We start from the raw sequence: 17,155 nt of genomic DNA, 5'->3' as shown, positions 1-17,155 counted from the left end.
CAGTGCCGCTGCACGGGAGGCGGACACACCTGAGCGGAATCCGGTTGTTGTTGTTGGAGTGTGTGGCTGCAAGCTGCAAAGCTGCAGCCCGTGTGTGAACGGCAATCGGAATAAAAGTGTTTGAAAGTACTGAGATCTGGGCGGTTTCGTCATTCTCCTATTATAATTTCCAATACAGTAAAAGCCATAAACCACTCTGTGTTCACTGTGATTACTGATAGATCATGGAGGCAGTTCGATGAGTTGTGTAAGGTGTAAATTAATACTGTGTTCTACTCATTTCTAATATTTCTACTTCTACTAGTGCTTCCTACCTCAGTATGGTCACATAATCCCCACTGTCATTCATGGTTACATTGAGAATCCACAGAGTCTCCTCGTGCACCAGGATGTGACCAGTCTGACTGCTGATTTCTTGGCCTGACACCGAGTTGTACCACGTGATGTTGTACGGGACAGTTTTGAAATCAAAGACGTCTGAGGACACCAGTGTGCTTCTCAGCATAGCCACATCTCCAGGAACAGAGAAAACCCTCTCAAACTGGAGTTTGTAGTCAGTACAGTTCTCTGCAACATACATGTAAGTGTGGAATAGAGAAAATAGTTATTTAACCTTTTATTGCTGAGAAATCAAACATTTCAAAGTCAAATATAATGTTGTTATTTGTTTGAAATTAATTGAATTGAACTGAACTGAACTGAGATGTGACATATTTCCTGCTCCATGTATTTTTACTTGAACTTTCCCAAGCAGAGTTAAAAATCAGTGTTGTTGTAATTCTATCCCTGGCCACAAGAGGGCAATAAAATACTTCAGATCATGCTAGTGGCTCAAACTGCAGCTTGGCAAAAACATGACATATGATAAATTTACAGAAACATTTAAAAATTTGTTAATGTGTTCAGTGTGTTCAGTGTGTGTGTGTGTGTGTGTGTGTGAAGCAGTGTTACTCAGCTCACCCTGTTCAAATCCGCTACAGATTCCACACAAACCAAGGAAAAACACAAGGCTTGCCAGTGTTGAACTTGAACCCATGGCTGAAAAACAAAGATACAGAACATTTAGAAGTGAACATGCTAAGAGTCACAGCAAAAACCTGAAATGGAAATCAGCTGACCTAGTGCCAGGTCTTCCTGCGTCTTTAAATTACATCCAGAGAATGTGAAAAGCCCAAGAGCCTTTAAAATCCAGCAAAAACCAGAGAAACTGAAAGAGCTAACTGTACACTGCCTGATATTTTCTCTCTCCTGCTCACTTCTCCTTTCTCACGCCATCTAGCTCCTTCTCTTGATCGTGAATGACTAGCGCTCTGGTATTTGAGGAGCTGCGTGTGTAAGCCAAAATGCTGCGTAATGCTTTATGACTGGAAGCAGACCCAGAATTCCTGATAACAGTCCAGTGTTAAGTGTTGCTCCCTTGGCCAGCCTCTACATTTTTGCATGGAATGTATTAACCCCTCAGGAGGAACTGAATTAAAACTGGTGAATTTGTATGAGTGTCGGACAACATCAGATTTGTTGCTATGCAAATCATACCCCCAGACAGTAAAGTGTCAAGTGGGACTAAGTAAATGCACAACCCAAGCCTCCATTAGTTCGCCAAAAACACATAAAATAAAGTTTACTAAGATAAACAAAGATAGTCGCCATTCTTCCGAGGTTTCTTTACAATTATCCACTTCTAGAACAGTTTGGTTGCCCAAACTTTTTAACGAGCACAAACGTGATCGTTTGCCAAAAACTGATTTCCAGTGTTGCCGTGTGTGTGTTTTTTTGTTTGTTTGTTTTGATGTGTAATGTCTTTACTTATATTGGTAAGTAGATTTTAGTGAACAGGGTTTACGGGGTTATATATAAAATTTTAAAATGACCTGTTTTTTAAGTATCTTTATGACTCTGCGTTATTGTACCAACATTAAAACCAATCCAGTCCCCTTTTGGCCACTAAAAATATCTTTATGGAACTATTGTTATATAGTTGCAATTTCTGCTATCCTCTTAGTCACTTTGTCAAAAACTGACTGCGGCTTCTAGCTTGTGATACCAATGTTGTTTTGTGGCTCAAGATGACTTATTTTATATTATTGAGGGATACATTTGATATGCTTCGCTGTTTAAAGGCCAAAAGTTTATTCATGGCAGTTTAAATACTTGTAATTACTTTTTGGCAAATGCCAGAAATCAGTTTTTGGCAGACGATCACTTTTTGGCACATCGGTAGCCTACGCCCACTTACACACACATGCAGCGTAATGATTGTTTACGCAGGCAAGCTTGACCTTCAAAATAAAAGCACCACAATTTGAACTAAATAAAATAACAAATAACAAATCCCACTTTAATATGGTCATTGGTTTACTGAAACCCACAATTGCTCCTATCGCATCCACCGTGATGAGTGCGAGTGTGATTATGACTGTTAAAGTGTTGTACGAATATGAATGTGAATGTGGCTTGTAGTAAAAAAGTGCGCGCTGAGACCGATTTGATTTAACTGCATGCGTCCGTAGTTTTAATGTGGTTGTTTACACATAGTGAGGTAACCTGGTAACCTCGACAGATTGCGGCTGTTTAGCCCGTTGTGTTTGGCACTGAACATTTGATCTAGTTTTAAACAACATGTAAGCAGGGACTGTGTTTACAAGCAGATAAACCAGAGTTTGTCTTCAAAAGGTGCAAAATGTGGGCCTGTACAGGGCAGGGGTGCCACCAAGGGGGTCGCTGGGCAACCCCCAAAATTTGCTGCCCCGCCTTAGTGCCTCCGGGCAAGACTGCCCTATGTTGGTAATAATGTAATAAGGTTGCAGACAAGCTGGTGCAAATCCCTGGACAGATCACTGGTGCATCTCAGGGCATAACATAACATAGAGACAGGCAACAGTTCACACTCTTGCCTGATCTAATATTTATGATTCTAATTCTTATATGATTGTAATATTTATTTGTCTTTCCTGACCAAGTTTGCTCTTAACCCTGGAGAACCAATGGGGCCAGAGCCGACCCCATTGGCTTACTAGGGAAACCATGGGGTCAAATTTGACCCCATGGTTTCTCCAGGGTTAAAGGATAACTCCATTCTGGGAGAGCCGATGCTTCTGCTCGGCTCTGCTGAGAATCATTAAAACAATGGTTGAGACTTCCAATCAATCAATCAATCAATCAATCAATCAATCAATCAATCAATCAATCAATCAATCAATCAATCAAAACAGATTATTATGGATTTTAAAATCTTATTTGGTTTTGATATGTACCTATTCTTAGTGATATCAGCTGATATCGACAATTAACCAGGCAGAACATTCATTTTGCTCTTTGTCATACTTTTTCAAGTAAACTATATTTGCCGACAGCATATTAAAACTGGAAATTCTGGTTTTATGGTGTGTCACCCCTGTATGGCCACCTCTATGAAAACATTCTGGAGGCGACAGGGACACAGACAGAAGGGCAGGGTGTGGTCGAGTGAGAGCGAGGGCGAATGTAAAGAAGGTGCAGTGCTTGTTACAACCACGGCAGTGAATCAGAGAAGTAAAATGTTACGGTCCCAGCAGTTACTTTTTCAAGCAGAAATAAACACGCCCACACCTCCCAACAAGCCAGAGGGATGGTCTTGCTTCACCAGCTTTTGTGTGAAAGTAACCGTAACTTAGTTCCCATGTGTAAAAACAGTGGATTGAAGGGACCTTTTAGTTCCCTGAATCAGCTCCTGTGACTGAAAGTTCCAGAGAATCTGAGTTGAAGCCCAGCATATGACATTTTCTAATAAAGAAGCAATAAAATTTAAAATCTTCCCAGGAATTCAGTACCAGCTTTAAGTGCCGTTAGAAGCAACATCTGGGTTTTTTCACACCTGAGCACCTTGTTTCTTCTGGCTGACATCAGTTCATGAGTTTGCATAAATGTGCATGGTTTTCTCATCAGTTCAGTGTGGTTTACGCATATGTCTGGGCAATTATTAAAACCAATAGAAGACCAGAGAAAATGGCATTTAACTTAGAATTACATATTACCAGCCTTTCACTGAACTAGTACTGGTATTACACAATCAGTCCAGTCATGAGTCCAGTCATCAGGTTCAGTTACAATTAAAGTACACGACTAAAGCAGAAGGCAGACATGAGTGTACTGAGTAAGGAGTGACTTACTCAGTACATTTTCTACATGGATCTGAATCAAACATGCTGATTTACTGAGTGATTAACATCTTAACAGATCCATTCATGTTTGATCCAAAATGACTGTTACTGCTGGTTTTAACTTCCTATTGAATTATTTGCATGGATGTGGTTGGAAAGCGCCAGAGGAAAAAACAAAACAAAACATTGCTTTCCTAAATATGGTACAGAAACCTGTCATTAACAGCACACAAGCAGTTAAAATAAAATCTCAATTGTTTCATAAATTCCCCTCACCCCCACCGACTTCATCCACCCATCTTCTGAAACTCTGTATGAATAGTAGTTTAGCATACATGCTTGAACTGGTTGAAACAGCAGCTGTAATACTCTGTATGAGGTCACGTTCAGATGAGATTTAATGACAGATTTTTTTTCTAACATTGTGTGACTTCACACCCGCAGAGTCTGTAGCTGCAGATAGTGTGGAAACTTCACACAAAACAAGTGCAGTGCTTTCCTGTGTTGAAAAGGTGATAAAATATAGAAAAAAATAAAAGGAAATATAAATTTAAAAAAATGACAGATATTAAACAAATGTGTGTGCCAGTCCCGGCTTTCATGATATTGTCCCCCCCTCCCATCAGTAGTAATTTAAAAACGTTTATAATGCTTTAACAGCTTTGGGGCAGAAACTGTTTTTAGTGTATATGACCATGATTTCATTGCATTGTCTACCCGATGTTTCGCGATGGTCCGATAATGAATCTATCAGCACATCTTGAGTCGTTTGCAATTTTAAGTAAAAAGAAATAAATTGGTACATAATATCACAAATTGGTATGGTAAGTTTTGACAATCTGCACCAAGGCAAGCAAAGGCTTTTAGAAGAACACAGTAGCAACGAAATGTGTGCAGCTGCTGTGGGAAGAAGGAAAGGAAATGATCGAAACCTCAAAATTCTCACCTGTGTATCACGATACAGGAAGAGCTACTGCTGATGGGAAAACTATAATGAATGGGAGATTGCTTGTGGTTAAAGAGGGCTCCAGTGAACGCTGTGAACGTGTCTTAACACTGAGTGGTGTTTGTTTAGTTTTGTTTCATCAAAATGTTTCACATCTTTCTGGGAAAAATGTAACCAGTATGCAGTGTGACACCACAGATAAAAACAAGCCAGTGCCTTCAATAAGTGTTATCCTGGGTTCACAGGCCAACAGTCAAAGGCAATATTGGTTGGTATCGAGACTTGGCTAATATTAGTGCTTTTATTGTTGGCTTGTGTTTTTTTACACTGCATGCAAACCACACAGGATCTCGATTACACGTGCACTTTTCAAGTGGTTGTTGTTTGTTTTGAGCAGAAGCTCTTCTGAAGAAATCTCGTTTCTAAGAAGAAAAGGTTCACAACATTTTGACTGTGAGAAACAGGCATGCAAAAGCAGGCTCCATCTATCTAAAGCTTATATTCACTCAGTTTTTGTTCATACATCATGCCTCGTCCCTGTACCAAAGACGCCTCGTCCCAGTGGCCCCCAGGATTACAGGCCCGTGGCACTGACCTCCCACATCATGAAGACCCTGGAAAGGCTCATCCTGGACCAGCTGCGACCCATAGTAAGACCACATCTGGATCCCCTTCAGTTCGCTTATCAGCCTCGTCTCGGAACAGAGGACGCCATCATCTACCTGCTCAATCGTGTCTACACCCATCTGGACCAGCCGGCGAGCACTGTGAGGGTCATGTTTTTTGACTTTTCCAGTGCTTTCAACACCATCAGGCCGACCCTCCTAGGTGATAAGTTAGCAGCGATGCAGGTGGATGCTTCTCTGGTGTCCTGGATTGTTGATTACCTGACAGGAAGACCACAATATGTACGTCTCCCACAGTGTGTGTCTGACAAGGTGATCAGCAACACAGGGGCACCACAGGGGACTGTCCTCTCCCCCTTCCTCTTCACCCTCTACACCACAGACTTCAGCCACTGCACAGAGACCTGCCATCTTCAGAAGTTTTCTGATGACTCTGCGGTGGTTGGATGCATCAGCAGGGATGATGAGACAGAGTACCGGGCTGTGGTCGACTCCTTTGTCACGTGGTGTGAGCAGAATCATCTGCAGCTCAACGTGGCAAAGACCAAGGAACTGATCGTGGACTTCAGGAAGGAGTCTGTGGTGGCCAGTGCGATCCTCTATGCTGTTGCATGCTGGGGGAGCAGGCTGAGGGTTGCAGATGCCAACAGACTTAATAAACTGATCCGTAAGGCCAGCAATGTTGTGGGGATGGAGCTGGACTCCCTCAAGGTGGTGTCGGAGAGGCGGATGCTGTCCAAGATAAAGACAATGTTGGATAACACCTCCCACCCACTCCATGACATGCTGGTCAGTCACAGGAGCTCGTTCAGTGAGAGACTGAGATTACCGAAAAGCACCACTGAACGACACAGGAAATCATTCCTGCCTGTGGCCATCTCCCTGTACAACGCATCCACTTAACACACTGTTTGCTGCTACAGCTACACATGTTTCTTTTCCAAATATTTATTTATAAGTGACTTATGTATGTATGTATGTATGTATGTATATACATGTATATATTGTACTATTCTTAGTTAGTGTATTGTCTGTCTTGTCTTAATGTTGGTTTAAAATGGAGCACTGTAACAAAAAATAATTTCCCCCAGGGATCAATAAAGTATTCTGATTCTGATAAAAGCAAAACAAATAATGGAAAATAAGCACGGCTTAAAATAAAGTTTCCTAAGTGGTCTTTAGATTTAAACAAAAAATATTTTCAAGGTATAAAAGGAGAACTGAATTTTAATTCATTTTAGACCCAATATCTGTGTCTGCTTCCAGTGCATAGTTGAGCTATTTAGACAAGTTCAGGCAGAGAGGGGCGAGCGTGGGAAGAAGTGAACTGGTTCATCGGGTCACGCTGCAGACATGAGGCTGAAGAAGACAGAAACGAGTGAGTCACCGGAGGTGTAAACCAGCGGGCAGGTCAGGGATCCCAGAGGTTGGCTGCGCAGTGGATTCAGACTGAGCTCATGTTTACCAAAAGTCAGATGACGCTTAACTTTTTCTTTCTTACTGTACTTTTGAATGACTCAGAGCCACACATGCACTCTTTGTGAAATGGTGGTGTACCACCTTAACTCCAAATAGATTTATAGTTGTGTAATATTACACTTTTCAGCACCTTATCTTGGTACCACTTTCACACATTACTGGAAACATCCTTAACTGCAGACAATGGCTAATCAGTGCAGCTCAAAATATTGCTTCCTGGCAGGAAAGAAGCAGGTTTCCCAGCCAAGATCTGCCTATTTTGAGCACTATTTGGGTTTTTGGAAGAGAAATTCTCTATCATTTTTGTCATTGGCAGTGTTGCAAGATCTACAGTTTATGCACTATTACAGCTACAGTCAATAATAAACTTCAAGCGGACACCTTATGCTCTTTATTTTGCTTTTCCCCCCTCATAAATACTCTGTAATAACTGTGGAAGCTCACATTAAATATAGTTCTCAGTAAAACAAAAGTAGAGATAAACTCTTTTTCAGTCTTTGGTCTACTTTAAGATCTTCAAGATCAGGTAGAAAGGGATCATCTATAATAGCTCATAACTGTTTAATATTCGCTGGGAGCTATTTGACTGTTATTCAGAGATCACACTCCATCTACAAAGGGCCACACAGCTATGACAGACTTGTGACATGCTAGCTTCACCATGCACAGTTCACAGCAGACCTCCCATATGATGTAGCCTTCACAGATGCCAATGACAGTATTTATACTTTTGTGTATCGTGCACCTCCATTACTTTGTATTGTCACTGCCAAAAGGCTATATAGTGAAGTTTTCTCTTCAATTCGATCTATTCTCGTTCAGTCAATTTAACACAGGACCATGAATCCGGCGTGAGGCACACAAATCTGCCTTTGATCACAGTGTATCCACTCGCTTGCTGTTCAGACCTTTTGTTTGCAAGGGGTAGCCAATCAGAGCAAAAATGACTTAAAGGGACAGGAGCTAAAACACCAATACTAAGCAGTTGTACCAAGACCCACTATAAGATAAATGACTATTCTGAATAATGTCATTAGAGTTCAATAATAACAATAATAATAATAATAAAAGTTTTGGATGAATTAATCAGAAAGCATTTTGAATCTAAACCTCCCCGATTAAGTTTCAGTCAAGGCACAAAACAAGAAAGTGATGCAGTTTTTCCAGAGCAAGCAGCACTAAAGATGTCTGCTTCTGGGAACAGATGGTGGAAGGAGTGAATGGCTGATGAGAATATCGTTATCATAGTGTTGATAACCACTTTAGGGAAGGGCGCAAGAGGAGCAAGGCTGCTGGAAATCATTTCGTATCTTAAGATATCTTAAAGCAATAATCTACAGTTTATAAAATCTGCTAATCATCTTCAGCACGACCTTTTCTGTTTGCATTCATTGGACAAAGTCAAGCTGTATGTTGTAAACCACAGCAGTGTTATTGAAAATGCTTGCATGGCAGAAAACTTACAGAAGCTGTTGGGAAATGGGCCTCGCTAACGGACCAAATTTGTGCAATGTTTAAATTTCGCTACAGCAAACTGACAGAGAGGAACAAGCGTCTGTTTTCTGTTTACATTTGGTTAAATGTTCATTTGGTCTACAGATCTGTTCAGTCATGTGAACTTTGTCCATCTGTTTATAGGGCAGCGATTGCCACATACACTGAAGAGCGGTCACAGGTGCAAGGTACTGATAACACGAACATCTCAGGAAAAGACAGACACTTTACGTGCATGCGTAGCTCAGGATTTTACTTTCAATTCCATGTTATGTTGGAATTAAATTAGTTTGTCAGCAGGTTTGGTGTAGCAGCTTAAAACTGCACGAGCCTGAAACAACAAGTGCTTTCTGTAGGGCAGTCAAATATTTAAAATCAAGGATGATGTGGAAACAAACAGCAGTGAGCTCAGCAGTGATTGGCTTTAAACAGAGGTTGCAAACTTTGTATGCGTCACCATAAACATACAGATTCCGGTTGTGATTCAGATAAACGTGCAACAGCAACAAAATGTTCTTTCAACTGCTGTTAACAAACAGCTCGCAGCTGTAGGAGACAAACTCTGGACTTCAGGAAGGGAAATATCACAATACTCAAGCACTGCTCAGGGTTCATCTTTTTGACTGACTGATCAGTCGAAACCAACATTAAGTTGCTAAAGTTTGTCCTTTAAAAAATTCTAAGCAGTATTTTAACTCATTTAAATGTTCATGTTTACTCAATTTCAGTTTGCTCTTCCTCCAATTTGCCTTTAACCTCATTTAACCCCATCTTGTGAATAGTTTGAACAGCGCAGAAATGTTTTGGAGAAACGTGGCAAATGTCAGCTTTTTAACATTTCCATGTTCCTAGAATGATGAAAAAGTCCTTAGCTAAGCTAAAACAACAAACTTTTTTTTATTTTAAGGGGAAGAGGATGTGATTTCAATGGAGAATTGAAACCCAGATCTTCAATGAATCGCATCAACCAGCAATAAAAGTAACAACTTGCTCACAAGACTGACACACCCTGTAGGTCAGTCATAAAGATAACTTATTTATCTTTGAGCACACAGCCTAGTGTGCTCAAATAACGCCTAAGACTTTTGGATTATTTTCCTTTGTATAGTTGTTGTGGATTTGTTAAAATATGCAGAGGAGGAGAATCTGTGCGCCTGTTCTTGCACCTCCAAGTTTCTACCTTCTGTTGCTGCTTTTAAATCCAATAAATAGTGTTTGCATTCTCAAGCGCCACCTGAATTTCATGGTTTGCATAGCCTTTCCTAACCAAATATCTGTATTTTTATATTTATTAATTATTTAGGTTTTTATTTGCACCCAGAGAATTTTCTGCACTCTAATTCAGGATGCTCACGCCTCTTGATTGTTAAGCATCAGATCAGACTATTTTCACAAGCTGAAAGGAAACACGCTGTCCTTAAGAACACTTTGAATCTTGTTCTCATGTTTGCTAAACCAAGTTATTTTTAACCATGTCTGAGAAATTCTGTTTTAAATTAAAGATGCAGTATGAGGAAGCCTTCCCGGAAATGTGAGGATGACCATCCCTGCTGGCCTGATAAGAGACGAACAATGTGGGAATTTTCTAATATAAATGACATTTCAGCCCTTAAGAGCGCAAAGGGAGACGTCTCAGAAATAGTGATGGAATAGTTTTCTAAAACTAGCCTGCAGAAACCGTGCCATCCTTGAACAAGGGTTAATGGCTTAAGTTTAAGACATGGAGCTTGTGGGAGGTTATCAAAATACATGACTCATTTAGCTCTGAAAAAGGGAAAGCAACGGGAGTTACCCTTCCTTCAGCCGAGCCTGAGAACATGAATAGTGTGACTGTGTTTTTTCACATTGTGGAAACAATATTGCAGGTAGTGTGAAATGGTAATTTGTTTGTGCTTTTTGGTTTGAGGTGAAATCCTCAGTGAGAAGGCTGCTCTCGTTTTTTTCTATTGTGGCTCTGTTATTTTTCCTCTAAGCTATCTACCTTAAACATGCAAGAGAACATAATGTAGAAGGGTCTAAATGTCCAAGTAAACACAGTTTCTAAGAGCAGCAGTAACATACAGCTGTGAATGAGCCAGGTCTTCCGGTTGAGTGAACGCTGGCGCGACTGGCTGCCGCTACTCACCGGCCGCCACTCACCTAAGTCCACCCTCAAAACTCATCTGTTTAAAATTGCCTATTCTTAAATTTCTGTATGTTTTAACTTTTATCTTCTATTTTTATCATTGTGTATATTTCCAGTTTTTATCTGTTGTACAGTGTCCTTGGGTGCTTTGAAAGGCGCTATTTAAATAAAATGTATTATTATTATTATTATTATTAAACTCGAACAAACTGCAGGCTTGGGAATGCAGATGAATGCTCCAGAATTACAAGATTTTGTTCAGGGATTATACTGCGTATCCACATGAGAAGCTGAAGCCTACAAGTGTTTTGTTTTTTTCCCTTTGCTGTCAAATCACTGTGTACACTCCCTGCAGTCCCTGCCTTAAGCAAGCTGTGCCTGCTTCAATTTCCTCTTTTCTCCTCCTTATACTAATATTTGACAATTTGCTTAATTTCCTCCTGCATCAGTCTAGCCTATCCCTCATCACCCTGCTCTTTCAACACAGAAATATTCATAGGCTATTGTTTATGAAAATATCCCAACCAGACACCCTCTCATACATCTGCAGGTGGATTGTTCACAGTTCAAGCTTGGTGTTTAAGCTGCTGTTTATAGAGCTGAACCAAGTGTATTGACTAATCCCCATATGCATCATTTATAATGCTAAAGAATAAATCCAGTGTCCTCTTTCTTAGCAGGAGAGTCAATGTACAGTTGATGTAAACATGGGGCAATAACCTGTTTTAACACAACAGAAAAATGACTGAAGTCCCACACAACTTTTTCTTATTTTCTAGCCAAACCACTGTGCATATGTTACATCTGCAGCAGCCATCTACATTTGCTCTTGGATTAAAACAAATAACAGTTATAAATAACTGTCCAAACTCCCGAGGGAGGTAGAAAGGTCTAAAGGGGAAGGACAGAAGCTGAAATATCCGCACAACATGACAAACAAATGCCTCTCTGTGTAACTCTTGAACTGATTTGACGATATGCATTTCAATACATTATTAAATCAGAAAAACCTTCCCTAAATCAAATCTCTCATTCCTGTCATCAAAGCCTTCATTGGGTATATTTGTGCAGGGTACTGATAACACACAAAACAAACAGCACTGTGGCTACAGGAACCTGTTATAAATGTTGACAAAGTTCAGTCACGGTAATGCAGGAAGAACTCCTACATAAGCTTTGGAGATGACAAACTGCGAGAAAACCGCACAGTACAACCCACACTGAACAACCACCCAGAATGCACCTAAATGAATCACTCCTTTAATGTGAGGTTTTTGATTTGGCATGAAAATCGTCCCTTTTTCTTCTCATCATCTGTCAGTTTTATACAAGAAAAAAGGTGTCAGTATTGCTATTCCTGCTCTATGAGATCTATCCATCGCTCAAAAATCAAACATTTGTGTTGGCTGCAGTGGGCATCTTTACTATAGTGTGAAAGGAAGTGTGCCTCCTTTGTGGTAAACATTACAAACGCACTTTTTCGAAAAAGTAAACAGGCGAATGGTAGACCTCATATTTCTAAGAATTCGAGCACCGAGGCCACATTCAGTGGCAGAGTTTGCCCCAGAAAAGTCAGAAATTATTAAGAACATAAACAGCTTAGGAACAAGTAAGTGGTAAATATTGACTCACCTAGGAAAAAGAGACACCGAGGCACAACACAGGCGAAGGAAGGATGAGACAGTTTACTCGACACGGCAGACCTAAGAGAGGAAATCTCACCTCTGACCCTTGCATGCAGAGAGGAATCTCAAACGTGCTGCCCAGCCGGTGACTCAACAGCTTTGTTCCACCTCCACAGGACGACGCACAGACACAGAGGAGGAAGAGTGTGTTTGGATTGCACCTCTCAGCTCTCTGTTCTCCTTCCTTTGCATTTCAACACAGCGTTAAATCAGCTAAACCTTCCCGAAATCAAATCCCTCACTGCTATGTTAACTAAAAATAACTTATTCTGGTTCACTAACTGTTAACCAGAAAAAACGCCCATAACATAAACACGGATGTTAAATATAAACAATATATTTAGTTGCTCATATTGTCTACAAGAGCATAAGCACATTTATATTTGTTGTTACATATGACTGAAAACTCACTTTTCATTCACAGGATATTTAACTGTTGCAAGATTTCAGCAAGAAATGTGAAATCTTTGTGTTGTTTTTTTCCGCAAAAGAAAAAAAGTCTTTGCTTTCAAAGAAATGTCTATAATGTAATGAATTAACAGAAGAACTAAATTCACCCTAAGCATGTTTAAAACGCTTCATTTTACTTTGGCGGAAAAGAAAATACACGCTATTATAGTTCTAATTGAAAAGATTAAGCCAGAAGAAGCAGAAAGCAGAAAAACTGTATATCCTTACTGTCAGATTTAATGAGGACGAGACCCCAAAGCAGGACTACAAACAAAAAGCGAAAAAGCAGGGAGCCAGAAAATCAAATACACAAGACACAGTTCTGGGATCAGCTCGGCATTGAGGCAAGCATGGGGAAGATGGCGGTTCGTACGGCCGGCCAGGTGGCCAATCGTGCAGATAAAGCAACTCTGTGGGCTGCCTGAGAGACCAGTGACTGAAACCCTCTAATGGTTTGAGTGGTGACAGGCATTGGTGATGGGACACGTCAGGCAGATGGACAACATGCCAGCAGTGGAGGTTCAGTGAGAGACTGTGTTGAAGGAGGAGAGGGGACTCCTCTAGAGGCTTGTGTGGAAGCCAGCGATCACTGAGACAGAAATACGCTGAAAGATGGATGGGAGCCCAGGAGCTGAGATGGAGCAATCACATGTCGCAGCAGGTGGTTGACAACAAGAAGGCTGATGCTGACAACAAAGGAGACCCTGGTGTAGGCTTGGGGGTAGGAACAATGTAGGAACTCCACAGAAGGCTCAGCAGGTATCTGCATTTAAGACAGAGACCCTTATACTCAGGCTGTTTGTTTGGAACTCTTGGATTCAGGATTGTGCTCACACACTTGCAGAGACGAATCAATGGACTCAAGCTGAGACGCAGGTGGAGAGGGACCCTTGGACTCGGCATGTTAACGGCAGTCAGGGTGCCATTGCCTGTCCTCTAAAGGTCTGTGTATCCCTTCATGGATATGTCCCAGATTATCACTGACCCACCGCCAAACCGGTCATGCTGGATGATGTTACAGCAAGCAAAACCTTCTTCTCCACAGCTTCTCCAGACACTTTAGTGTCTGTCATATGTGCTGAGGGTGATCCTGCTCTCATCTGTGAAAAGCACTGAGCATCACTGGTGAACTAACCAATTCTGGTATTCTATGGAAGATGCCATTGTTTCACTGTTGCCCCTCTAATGCACCTGTATTTAATTTAACATCAAAGCAGCTGAAATTAATTAACACCCCCCTCTGCCACTTAACGGACAAGATCAATATCGCAGAGGTTTAATTGCCTTGATGCTGAGTGCAACACAATGCAAAGGAGGAAAGACATCAGTAATGATCACAGAGAAGCAACTGTTTCAGCCCGTCAATATTAGACGGGTTATAAGGCCATTTCCAAACAATATGAAGTCCATCATTATGCAGTGAAAAGATCATTCAGAAATGGAAAACATTCAAGACAACTGCCAATCTTCCCAAGGAGTAGACGTCCCAGCAGATTCATCCCAAGATGCTCAGAGAAACTGTAAAAAAACACCCAAATAACAACCCCCTGTCTAAATCAGAGACAAACAGCTGTTGATGTTTTTAAACCCATTTTGCACAGAGAGGCATTTTTTGAAAAATGTATTGATAGCAATGTTGAATATTATTACACAGGAAAAAAAAACTACACGTAAAATAATCACACCGTGACGCCTCTGCCTTTGTAAATGGAGGGACAGTAACTGCGTGTTTATATGTAAGCGTGTAAAACCTGCAGATAGTCAGATTAACAGTATTTTGTCTCTATCTGCCATTCTGCAATTCATCTCATGTAAACAATAACGTGGCGCACAGCGTGACATGAAAAAAGGCACATACCTTTGACGCTGCGTGACGAACTCTGTATTCCTCGTCCACACGGAAACGCAAAAAAGGAGGAAAATCTCAGTTTTCGCTGATTCGAAACGGCGTTTACGTGTGGATGAAACAGCTGCGTTTTCAAAAATACCCGCGTAGGTGCGGACGTAGCATAAAAGAGTTAGTGGTTTATTTATTGCAGTTTACTTGTATTTGCTTAATTGTTTACTAAATGTTTGAGGTGTGAAATAAACCGCAATGGAGCAAAATATGGGTGTGTGTGGTTGGAGGATGTGTTTGTGCATGCATGCGTGTGCGTGTGGGGGGCGCGAACATTTTTCATGTAAAACAAAGGGGGGCCCAGCAAAAGAAGTTTGGGAACCGCTGCATTAAAGCATTAATAAGGCAACCACGTGTTTGTGAATGTCAAAGCACACAAACCACAGGAAGGCATCCTTAAAACATGCTTCAGCATATCTGTGTATTCGGCACTTGACTCAGATAACCTAGAATCCGGACATACTGGGTCCTAACTAGAGCCCATTCAAAAAGTTGAGATGAGGTAGTCCATCAAAGCAACAAATGATAAGGGGAAAAAAATTCCTCCAGAAATTCAATTAAAGTCTCTTGAGTCAAGCCCAAAGCAATTATACAGAGGTGTGAAGCCACACCCGGGCTTCCCCAGTGGATAAAGGAATCCCCATGAGCCACAGCCATTCGTCAAGATATGAGTCAAGCCCTACATCGAGTACAATCCCTGAGTAAATGTCACATTTTCAAACAGGATGTGCTGCGAGAAATGTGTACCAGTTCAAAGCTACAATTCAGCAGTGAGACATATCCCGAGCTCCCGCAGCAAATGTTCTCTTTTCTGTTTAAGTGAGTAACCTGAAGGTTTTTTCCCTTTTTCTCTGCCTACTCACTGTGTAGACTGTTGGTGACTTGTGATATTGTATTTACAATTTTCAGGTATCTGTACTTTACTTGAGTATTTCTTTTTCTGGCAACCTTTTGCTTTTACTCACTACATTTACATAAATATCAGTACCTCAGCGCCTAGCTAGCGTTACAGAAGAGGAGCGATTATAAAAGAAATAACGCTTTTTAACCGTTTGTGTGCAGTTTGTCTCACAGTCTAGCTAAAGGTTCAGCTGTTGTATTTCAGATGGAGAGAGAAGAAAGAGAGCTAACGTCACTCAGAGATAGAGAAAGATAAGAAAGACAGGACAGGAGAGGAAGGAGAGAGGTTAGATGTAAAGGTAGGGGCTGCTAAGTGATATTTCATAAACTGGAAATTTCAAATGTTTTTAAATCAGATATTGGGTCTGTACATGAGACATTATATTTTTTCATATGTGAAACGTGCTGCAAAACAAACTGAAGTAGACGAACTATGTTATTTAAAGGTTGCATGACAATCCTCTACAGCAGGGGTAGGCAACTCCGGGCCTCGAGTGCCAGTGTCGGTGCCAAGTGGATCAAGGACACATCTAAAACCTGCAGGACACCGGTCCTCGAGGCCTGGAGTTCCCCACCCCTGCTCTACAGGTTAGTGCAGGATAAACAGGTTAGTTTGCAGTTGTGGACATCCACAGAGGGCAGCAGGTCAGTTGATTACAGCCTGCACACTAAGAAAATCTACTGGAGCTCTCAATAGAAATTATTGTGACTTATGATTCTTTTCCCCACACTGAGCCATTAAAACAATTTAAGATTTCACCACATCCCACCAGCAATGTTGGGAAAGTTACTTTTAAAATGTATTCCATTACAGATTACAGAATACATGCCCCAAAATGTATTCTGTAACGTATTCCGTTACGTCACTCAATGAGAGTAACGTATTCTGAATACTTTGGATTACTTAATATATTATCATGCTTTTTACAACTACGTGAATGTACTATTGCTGTGATTTATTACTGTTACTGAAGGTCCGCGGGTCCGAACCATAGTAAAGGGACCTCTGGTGTTGGGCTCGTAGCCGAAAAATAGCTTTACTTTGTTGTCTGGGTCAAGTTTGCTAGCGAGAGACAGAGAGAGGAGTTGAAAGGCTGCTCCAACGGAACTTATTGTTTCGGAGGAAAACATGAACACAGCATACAGTCTAGTCGTAATAGCTTACTTACAACTGGGCTCGTCAGGCACTCTTCTTGGCTGCAGTGGTTATTATTATATTTACATGCTTCCCGCTCCCGTTTCTGCTACGATAACTACTTTTCCACTCTCCTTTTTCTCCCTCCTCGCGCTCACAGACACATAACGGGTATGGCAGTCCATTCTCCCTGCAGCACGGACTACACTGCCCATAAGGCTACATTCTTTAGGGCTATGCCTGTAGCATTCTGCCTATTAGCTTAGCACAACAACAACA

General features: G+C 41.1%; 1 protein-coding gene across 4 annotated transcripts in view; it reads right to left on the bottom strand.

Moving 5' to 3' along the window:
• The window catches only part of LOC101470398 (interleukin-1 receptor-like 2), a 27,438-nt gene extending 10,283 nt beyond the window's left edge, over nucleotides 1–17,155 (bottom strand). Inside the window, exons 1-3 of one of the 4 annotated variants that reach the window (XM_076874642.1) lie at nucleotides 16,911–17,155; nucleotides 961–1,038; nucleotides 315–567 (exon numbers count right to left, since the gene is read on the bottom strand). In XM_076874642.1, the coding sequence (XP_076730757.1) occupies nucleotides 315–567; nucleotides 961–1,036 (329 nt within the window). In that variant the 5' untranslated portion in view covers nucleotides 1,037–1,038; nucleotides 16,911–17,155. Of the gene's footprint in view, nucleotides 1–314; nucleotides 568–960; nucleotides 1,039–1,118; nucleotides 1,691–12,441; nucleotides 12,679–16,910 lie in introns of those variants that run through there. The other 3 variants (XM_076874638.1, XM_076874641.1, XM_076874639.1) reach the window with 3 other exon arrangements.

This window comes from Maylandia zebra, linkage group LG16, assembly GCF_041146795.1.
Source record: "Maylandia zebra isolate NMK-2024a linkage group LG16, Mzebra_GT3a, whole genome shotgun sequence".
NCBI classification, from domain to species: Eukaryota; Metazoa; Chordata; class Actinopteri; order Cichliformes; family Cichlidae; genus Maylandia; species Maylandia zebra.
The sequence above is the reverse complement of the archived record's forward strand: the minus strand, read 5'-3'. Positions and strand labels throughout refer to the sequence as shown.